At 44.7% G+C, this 9,908-nt stretch overlaps 2 protein-coding genes across 2 annotated transcripts in view; one reads left to right on the top strand and one right to left on the bottom strand.

Moving 5' to 3' along the window:
• Window positions 1-309: 309 nt before the first annotated feature.
• Window positions 310-2,977, top strand: mea1 (male-enhanced antigen 1). Its single transcript, XM_005943032.3, has 3 exons — window positions 310-1,904; window positions 1,976-2,084; window positions 2,157-2,977. The coding sequence occupies exons 1-3, from the start codon at window positions 1,563-1,565 to the stop codon at window positions 2,351-2,353; spliced, it is 648 nt and encodes a 215-aa protein (XP_005943094.1). The 5' UTR covers window positions 310-1,562; the 3' UTR covers window positions 2,354-2,977.
• Window positions 2,978-5,281: 2,304 nt separating this feature from the next.
• Window positions 5,282-9,908, bottom strand: part of LOC102310304 (protein phosphatase 2, regulatory subunit B', delta) — a gene marked incomplete in the record, with an annotated part of 34,121 nt that continues 29,494 nt past the window's right edge. The window contains 6 exon segments of the mRNA XM_005943031.3: window positions 5,282-7,713; window positions 8,238-8,348; window positions 8,439-8,486; window positions 8,876-8,948; window positions 9,025-9,126; window positions 9,649-9,776. Coding sequence (XP_005943093.3) covers window positions 7,576-7,713; window positions 8,238-8,348; window positions 8,439-8,486; window positions 8,876-8,948; window positions 9,025-9,126; window positions 9,649-9,776 — 600 coding nt within the window.

Below are 9,908 nucleotides of genomic sequence, written 5' to 3' on the forward strand. Positions count from 1 at the left end.
GTTACATTTTTATAAAGCTTTAATGTACATAAAAACCAGCTTCTTGTTTAAGTGAAAATAAATGGAAGGTTGTCCTTTTGCGCTAGTAATGTTGTGAAGTTGTATTTTGTCTCGCATCAATTATATCGTCAGTTATATCGTTATCGCAAATTTTCAAATATATATCGTGATAAATATTTTTGGCCATATCGCCCTGCTCTAGTCACGCTCGTGTCCGGAGTTAGCGGTGTTAGCCAGGACTCCGTTAGCATCATGATGCTACATTGCCAGTTTCTTTTTTTTTTTTTTTTGTATAAAAAAAAAACAACTTTATTAAGAAACAGTATACAGAACATGTATACAATCAGAACAAAATTAACATATGCCAGGGGGTGTAATACAAAGAATTACAAACATTCAAATAATTTGTTACATTGCCAGTGTCATGCCAGCACCACTGCGCGATGCAGCGCTAACAGCTGATCCCTACTGTAAACAAAGGATCCATGCGCTGGGTCCCCAAACACGGCTGAAAGAGGTGGAAAAAAAGAGAGAAAGACAACCAAGACTAGCACAAAACGGTAGTCCATGATTGCAGAATCTAATTGCTAAAACTTTAGTTACAAAAAATTACGAGAAAGTAAAGAGGAGATAAGAAAGAAGCTCAGAATGAGCGGAGCTGCTGTAACAGGCTGCCACACACGGGGGGCGCCGGAAGTAAGGTTTTCAGGGGTCATCACACTGACCCTAAAGTAATTCATGCTAAAAATCTCGCTCTGTTAAGGAGATATATAAATATGAAATAATAAAAATAAATAAAATGAGAAGGAAAAATGCTGCATTAATAATTCTGTTTCATCTGCACTTTAGCAGGTCCTAAAATACTCTGATTACTACAGTGAGAGTACTCTGATTACTGTATGGTGGCAGGTGTCAGGACAGTGGTTATCAGTGTGAAAACCAAAGACAATTCAACTTTGATAACAGATATATGATTAACTTGTTAATTTTAATGGCTAAATTTCATATTCACAAGTCCAAATGTTTAGGAAGACATCCCTCTTTTTATGTATTCTCCTTTGAACTTGTACAGTATCTTAATTCAGTTAAGAACTCCACTAACCCAAAAGCTATAAAAACTATTGGTGTTTGTGAAAAAAATCAAGATCTTTCAGTCACTTTATTCTTTGGCTTGATCAGTTACTTTCCCCCTAGCATATTTATATTGTAGGTTCTGAATATTGTTTCTTTTGTTTGGCTACGGTATGCAATGTTTTTGTAAGTACAACACCATCAATGTGGTACTGTTTAATTCTATTTTGTATTGTACTGATGTTTAAATAAAGGTTTGAATGAAAAAAAAAATTGGTTATCAGTGTGAAGGTTCTGAGCGTGCTCATACTGAAGGAGGCATTCGATTGGCTGTTTTCCTGAGAACTCGTTTCATTGGTTAATGTTGTAAACACTCCCTGTCATGATCATGATTGCTAATTGTTAGCATCTGTGCGTGTGAGCAGCATGATAATGTCACATTAGGTTGGGCAGTCACATGACCTGTTTCCTGTCATCAGGTGTGTCTGTGGATGGAAGTGTGCAGTTCTGCAATGGGACCAGAGCGCGTCTTACCGAGCTCCGAGGACGAGCTGGGAGAGGACGAGCGACCGACGGACGGAACGCTGCCGCCGGGTGCCATGTGGGGTGGGGGGGAGGAGGAGGCAGTGGGGGAGATGGAGCTGGATGGCGAGGAGGAGGAAGACGAGGAAGATGGCAGTGGGGGAGGGTACTACTACCAGCCTCTGAACCAGGAGCCCGACGGTGTGAACGGTGGCGAACAGCCAGAGGATGACGAGGAGAAGCGGGGGGAGGAGACGGGGGAGACGGCCTCCCACTCTGAGCAGCTCCAGCAGGTGCAGCAGCGGATAGAGGTGAGATCTGCCCCGCGACAGGTGAGCCACGTCTCCCCTGGCACTCAGCTTACCTGCACGTCTTTCCACAGGTGTTGGGGCTGCACCTCCCCGAAGCTCCGCCTCCTGACAGCGACGAGGAAGAGGACCCCGAAGGAGCAGCTTCTGAGAGGAGCCGTGCCTCCATCCCCATGGACGCAGGTGAGACACACACCTGTGACACCTGTTCGGTGACTCAGAATAAACACTGACATCACTTCCTGTAACCCGCAGATCACGTCGAGCTGGTGAAGAGGACGATGGCGGCCGTGGCGCTGCCATCTTTGGGTGTGCCGCCGTGGGCGCGGGAGATCTCAGACGACCAGTGGAAGGACATGGTGCGTGACACGCTGCAAAGCCGACAGAGCGCCGCCGCCCTGCGCAAACCTCCCCGGGCCCTGAACGCACCACAAGAACTACATCAACTCTGAACTCTGACTGTCCTTGAATGCACCACATAGACATCACCATCACCGGGGGACCCTGAACGCATCGCGGCCATTCCTACAGATTAATGGACTGAGCACAGCACAACCACTTCGGGAGCCCCCAGGTGACATTGGACACCTGAGCTGAGCTCACCTGTAGCTCATTATGACCACTTCAGGGCCCACAGATAAATACAGTGCTTTGTTTCTCCAGAAAAGTGTAATTTATTGAAGCCCATAAAGATTCCAGGTGATCAATATGGTAATTATGAATAATCAATTAACAGTTTCAGTGAGTGATTGTTCTGGTGTTTGTTTATCACTGGATAAAAAGTTAGATATGTAACTGACAATATCGTTTTCTAACTTTAAAATCATACAGATATATAAATCAGTTATTGATCGGATCTGCTGATTGGTGGTAAAATATCAGTTATTGATCACTGTTTGATAACTCATGCCTGACTTATTTTGCACCTGTGTGAAAACACCGTCCTTTCTTTCCCTTTCCAAATAAAAGCGTCACACCGGTGCACAGTGTAAATGTAGTTTCACTGGAACATTTTTTTTGTTGTCGCTTGTTTTTAAACTCAAGTGGAAGATCAAATAAAGTCTGACTTCAATGTTTGCATCAGTGTTTTATTGTGAAAAAGCATCGGTCCCCAAACTGTTTGTGCACCAACCTGAGGTCCTCATCTGGTTTTATTCCAGCTGTGAACAGGATGTTTCTGAGGGTCAGTGCGTCCGAGAACATCAACGGAAGCTTGAATGCAGCACAGGAAGGTTCCTGTGAGCAGCAGCTGGGACAGGAAGTGGTTGGATTTTTGCACCTGTGGAATAATCACAGCGCCATCTGCAGAGTTTTGGGGTCATTTGAAACACTCCCTCCAGCTTGAGTCTGAGCGCGTGATGGGGAGCAGTCGTGGGTTTACATCCAATCAGATGTCAACAATGAACAGGCTCCGCCCCACCAAGCAGTTCAGGTTGTTTAGATGGACGAGTTAATCAGACTGAAGCTGTGTCCCAATTAAGGATCTGCACGCTTGAAGTACGCGCACTACGCGTACTACGTACTAGTACTATAAGTACGAGAAGTGCGGAAGTGAGAGGCTTGTGAAATGGGACGGTATACGCTTCGTCGCGCTGTTCAGGTTGCCTAGCAACCATAATACTAACCGCGAGACACGTTACATACAGCTTTGTTTGACAGAAATGAAGGAGAAAAATGTTTTGTTGGTCATTCATTTTTGTCATGACATCACTTTGATTAGCTGAGTATCTGAGGCTGAGACCACAGGACTGTAAACATGATTGTTGGGCTTCATTTCTGTGCTGAACAGTCATTTAAGATTAGTTAGTAAATAACAATTAGTTAATGTTGTTCATGAGACTAAAGTCACTGTGGCAATGTAAATATAATATGGCCAATATTATAGTATTGTCAGATTATTATGATATATACATACATACACATACATACATACACATACATACATACACATACATACAACACTACATACATACACATACATACATACACATACATACATACAAACATATACACATATATACACACACATATATACACACACATATATACACACACAAAACACACATACATACACACACATACATACATACACATACATACATACATATACATCAGAATCAGAATCAGAATACTTTATTCATCCCGAGGGAAATTAGGGGTTACAGCAGGCAGCACGCTAATGGCGCATGCGCACTCACAAAGGAACCTTCTGACCAACTTACACAAACATCACATTGGGCAGACATGTCAGAAGGTAGGCTGATAGGAAAAAACAACGAAAATACATTACAGAGGTAAGAGGAGGAGAAAAAAAAAACTCCACTCAGACTGAGCTCCTAGTGGGAGAACAGTTTGATAAAAGAAAAAACACCTCAGCACAAAAGCACATGATTATCAATACACCATAGAAACACGAGACAAGCAACAGGGGCGGGTAAAGGGTAAGAGAGAGCCGGCGTAGACAGCGCATCCGGTCCTGCAGCATCTGTGCTGGTCCAGTTGACTGCTATCATCCCCGGTAGGGCACAAGCATCGAAGGCGTTGGAAAGGGAGGGGGATGAGTGAGTGCTTATCAGTGTAAGTTGTTGTGTTACTGTCTTATTAGGGAAATTCCATCATACATAAATGTAAATTTCAAAACTCAACCCCATCATTTAATTTGTTTTTGATTGAAATTGAATATTACTTAAACTCTCTTAAATTAACTTCCAATAAAAAAGGTTTATCATTGATTGAAATTCATTCAGAAATGTTTAACGAATGAGCTGTCACAACTTTCAATACAAAGTTGTTATGAAGTCTGTCACATTCCCCCTTTTTTTTTTTTTTTATCCTTTATTTATTTATCCTTCTTATTTCATTGTACTGTATATTGTTACTCTTATTTGCCTTGTATGTCTACTGTACAAACTGAACTGGAATGACTGACTGTTCGCTTTATAATTTCAATAAAGTTTGGAAAAAAAAAAAACCTCTTCGGCCGCTCCCTTCTGCCGTATTTTGCGGCAAAATTATCCACACCCACCGCCGCGCTATGAATTGTGGGATATATGGGACCACGAAGCGTGCACCGGACCACGCTTGATATTTGGGGAAATCGACGGCGCATTTGGAGTATGCATTTGAAGCACACTTCGAATTGGGACAGCCGTCGTCGCGTGGCGGTGACGTAACCGCACTTGAAATGCGTACTTCAAGCGTGCAGACCCTGAATTGGGACACAGCTTGAGTTTAGTTCAGGGACGCTGCTGAGAGAAAATCAGTTTTGTCTTCAAAGAGATGTTTGAGTGTTGCTGTGAGACAGGTGAGACCGCCATCTTTGTAGATTTTTGTAGTTCACTTGTGTGTCTGCGTTTTGAAAGAAACACGCAGTGGGCAGGTTGACTGTACTTCAGTTTATTTCTGCTGTACATACATGAACATCTGTACAAAATCAGACTTTCATACCATGTGATGCTCGACCTCATTAAACATCTGTACACGATGACAGGAAGCAATGTCTCACTGTCACGGCCCGAGTGGACAGCACGCCGTCACACAACCCCGCTCCACCTGTCAGTCACTGCTGGAGGGAAAAAACAAACAGCTGTTTGTGCTAAAGGTTTGGTTCAGCAGCGGATTCAAAAACATTTTTTCAGCTCTCACAAAAAACAAAAATATAACTTAGACTGAGTGTGGGAAAGTTTGGTTCAGCCTGGAAACGGAAACTTTCACTCCAGCAGCGAATGACTGATAGGCGGAGGGGTCTCCGACTCTGACTGACAGCTGGATCTGTAGAGGACACACCAACACGGCAGCAGGAAGAAGTGCACGAGCGACAACAAATGAAACAGGCCCACAAGAACAAAGACTAGAAAGTATGTCAGCGTGGCCACAAGTCCGTACGTGGGATAGTTACAGAAAAGACAGAACCGCCCATCTCCACGGAGGCCTTTTTTCTTTTGTTCCTCATGTTTCAAACTGTTAAACAAAAGCACATGAACGGCGAGGTGGACGTGTCACAGCGTGCAAAATGTTTGGCCAATGAAGTGCTAAATTCATACAACTGACTTCATGTCAGCGACGCCAAACAGGAAGCTGAAAACGAGCCAATCGCATTGTTCCAAATCTGCTTTTATTACGAGCATCAAAACTGAAACGAATTAAGTTTACGCCGTGAAGAATAAAGGATGGATCGTGTGACCTCAGCAGCCAATAAGGCTCCGACTCCGCTGACAGAAAAAACACACACACAAAAAAATTATTTTATAAAGAAGCAAAACATGTAATAAAAAAAAGGTGAAAATTAGATTTTAAAAAGTTACAAATTTAAAACTAAAATGTGAAAAAAAAAAATCAAAATGAAGTTGCTGTTCTTTTACATGATGACGGCGTCGTTAACCTTTCCTCCTGTGTCCTCTTTAAGGGCCCTCCCATCTGGCACCAGTGCAGTCAATCAATAACTGATCAATAATCAGAAGCGTTTGACCTTTAACCCGAGGAGCTGCTGGCTAACACTTGAGGCGAGGCGACCTCAGCTGGACTAAAAAAAAAGATACACAGTGTGTGTGTGTTGGGGGGGTCCTGATAGGATGTTTACATTCACTGCGTCTTCCACATCATCATCATCATCGGCCCGCTTCAGTCTGCCAGACGTACAGACTAGCAGTCGATTGGCAGAGCTAGGGTTCAGGGGCGGAGCTGTGAAGCCGCTGTTGGAGAACTAAGCGGGTCAGTGAACGCATCAGCGCTGCGTTCAGGTGCAATGGGACAGAAGTGAGGAGCTGCAGCAGCACTGCGAAGCCCAGACCACTCTGCGTCTACTTCTCGTTTCCACGGAAACACTAGGTCAAAATTCCCCCCCCTTTTGAGGAAGGGGCTCTACACAAAAAACTCCGCCTTGTCACGGTTCATGCTTTTATTCTGAAATGTCAGAATGCTGTAGCTGATTCCTTTTTGTTGAACTGTGAAGATGATACAGCTGATGCTTTTATTCTGAAAAATAGAAAATGAAAAGCATTTAGTTTAAAGCGTACAGATGTTACAGCTAATGCTCTTATTCTGAAAAACTTTAGTTGATCGTTTCGGCCGACTTTTATTTGTTAGCGCGTTTGCGATCATCGCTGTTCTGCTGTCCTGAACCTGCTAAGGTTCTGATCACTAAAAAACAGGAACCAGCTGACCTGCTGCTGGCTCGCTGGATGAAGCATTCAAAGACGATTGTAAAAGTAATGGTGAGGCGTGTGGGCAGAAAGCAAATGCAGAGACAGCAGCTGCAGATCACGCAGCGTGGCGTCCTGGGGCAGGACGGGCTGCCGGCGATGCGTTGGTGTGCCTGATGTGGGTTCAGAACAAACAGCAGCAGGAGTTAAAGCGTGGGTGGAGGCGTGGGAGTGTTAGTGCAACATGAAGCTGATGTCCAATCACGGTGGACCGCTGACACAGTTTAAACAGCAGGTGGACGGACGGAGCTTCTACAGTGTCCTACGTGTGGTCGGCCACCAGGGGGCAGAGCTGAGCCGTTCTTATTTTTTTATTTATTTTTATTTTATTTTATTTTTTGGGTGAACACGGCGGTGTCAGCTCCGCCCTAGTCTGACCCGGGACCAGGCTCTCCACGACGGCATCAACTTCCTCCCCACGGAGACGGACGCAAGGGGGCGGAGTCTGGATTAGGAGGGGCCGCCTCCTCTGGTCAGAGAGCCTCCTGATTGGCCGTCAGGTACTCTTCAGCTCGCTTGTGAGCCTCCAGAGCTTTGATGGTGTAGACGTCCTGCGGCAGCTCCGACTTCCTCCTCATCAGGACCTTATCCTTCTTTAGATCCTTCAGACCCTGCATGCACACACACACACGCACAAAGATTCAGTGATTAAAAATATTTCACACACTCTCTGAAACTGAACCAATATTAATCTTGGTCGGCGTTAAATTTAGAAATTACTAATTTTTTGAATTTTTCAAAATAAAATTCAAGTAAATTTAAATGTGTTTCTAAATAAAAACAAATGTACCAATAAAAATATTCTCTGGGATTTAAATGTTTTTCTTCTCATATTTAAAGTAAAATGTCAGACAATTGCTGAGAAACGAATTCTAAAAATGATTTTTTTGCACTGATTCAAACATTAAAATGTAAAATTACAGGAAATCTTTAACAATAAGTTTCATAATATTCATATTCATCTAATTTTTTAATTAACAATACTTATTGATGCAATTATAACTAAGAGTTTGGAATCAAACTGTCGTCACATCAAACAGGAAGTCACAGAGAAAATGTCACACCAGAATATTAAAGCATTTTGTCTGCGAGGACGTGAGTGAGATCACTGTGTCTTTGTGTGTGTGCATGCTACCTGTGATGCCTCGCTCTCCACAGTCTTCTTCAGCAGCTGGATGTCTTCAGCTGTTGGCGTCTCTGTCTCCATTGAGTACACAGCAACGCTGCTGTTACTGTACACCATGTACTGCGCAAACACACACACACACACGTTACAGGTTGCCCTGATCCTCATGGATCGTCACATACACACATTAATTAGACACTGGGAGCTGACCTCTTCTTGTGGGTGGAGTCCTGGGCGTAGGGGGTGGAGCTTACTGCTCTGAAAGTAAAGAGAGACACAAAACGTTAATAGGGGAGGAATCCCGATGACCTCTGACCCACATTTCATCTAGAGACTCTGGGGACAGAGCTGATTAATCTGCAGATCGATCAAACAGAAATCGTCCACAGAGGGAAATCAGTGAACAGCCACCTCCTGCTACAGACACACAGTGTGTCCTGGTTTAACATGAACTCACTGCTGCAGCACAAAGTGCTCCCCTCACACTGACGGGTAGTTTCCTCCCAGGTATCGTCCTGTAAATAGTTAGCTAACCAATCACATGACGTCACGCTGACAGAAACGTTAGCAGTTGTTTCTTAAAGCCAGCGTCAGTCACATCTGCAGGGCTCAGTGTGCAGCGTTTCACGTCCCTGTGTTTGCTGTACCTGAGGGTTCTGCCGAGCCAGCTCCTCGATCCTGTGCCAAACCTCCTCCCGCTCCTTCAGCTTGTACTTCTCCCTGCAGGAGACGCACACAGTGAGAAAGAGGAGCAGAGGAAGAGGGGCAGAAAGCTGTGTGAATCCCAGAGTCGTACTTTTGTTTCTCGGCCTTGTACTGCTGCGTGCAGTCGTCAAACAGCTTCTGGTTCATCTCCATGAAGAGCTTCAGGGCGTTGTAGATCAGGCCGTGGATTGTCCTGAGGAGGAGGAGGAGGAAGATCAGTGTGGAAACAGTGTGAGCTGCAGCGAGACTCTTTGTTTCATTTATGTTTTATTCATTTGTAACGTCTGTGACGGAGGCGGGACTGTGATGGCCTCATCGTCACACTGAACTCTGTGGGCGGGGTCAGAGGGAGTGTTTTGGCCAGTTCCTGTTTTAAATGAAAGGCTCGCTTCACCACTGAAATGTGCTCATCAACTTATTTTTACGACTGTATGAGAAAACCACACACATTCCAGTGATGCCACACCTGTGATGTCACTCCTGAGGACCCTGCAGGACATCATTGATCTCACAGGACAGAAAACGAGCGTGGGCGCCTCAAGCAGCTTCCTGCGCTCACGTCCTCAACCTAGCCCTCCAAAGCTCAGCTCTCATTGGCTCATTATTGATCTGAACACTCGTTACATCAGCGCTCCTGCTGTCTTTGTCAGGACACCGCTGACTGGCTAACAAAGATGTGGGCGGAGCTGATCAGTGGTTCGTGTGTGTGCGTTACTTGTTCCAGTGGCTCTTGGAGTTCTTGTAGAGTGCAGGGAACATGATGGGGAGGATCTTGGCGGCGTTGTCGCTGATCAGACTCATGATGTACTCGTTGTTCCAGTAATACAGCGCTCTCTCTGCCACCTGCGCACACACACGCGCGCACACACACACACACACACACACACACACACACACACACACACACACACACACACACACACACACCTGTGTAGGTAAAAGCTGAGCTGCAGTAACTGGGAGCTCTGGTCTGAT

The sequence above is a fragment of the Haplochromis burtoni genome, unplaced genomic scaffold (genome assembly GCF_018398535.1).
Source record: "Haplochromis burtoni strain Fernald_Lab_line unplaced genomic scaffold, NCSU_Asbu1 Contig_359, whole genome shotgun sequence".
NCBI classification, from domain to species: domain Eukaryota; kingdom Metazoa; phylum Chordata; class Actinopteri; order Cichliformes; family Cichlidae; genus Haplochromis; species Haplochromis burtoni.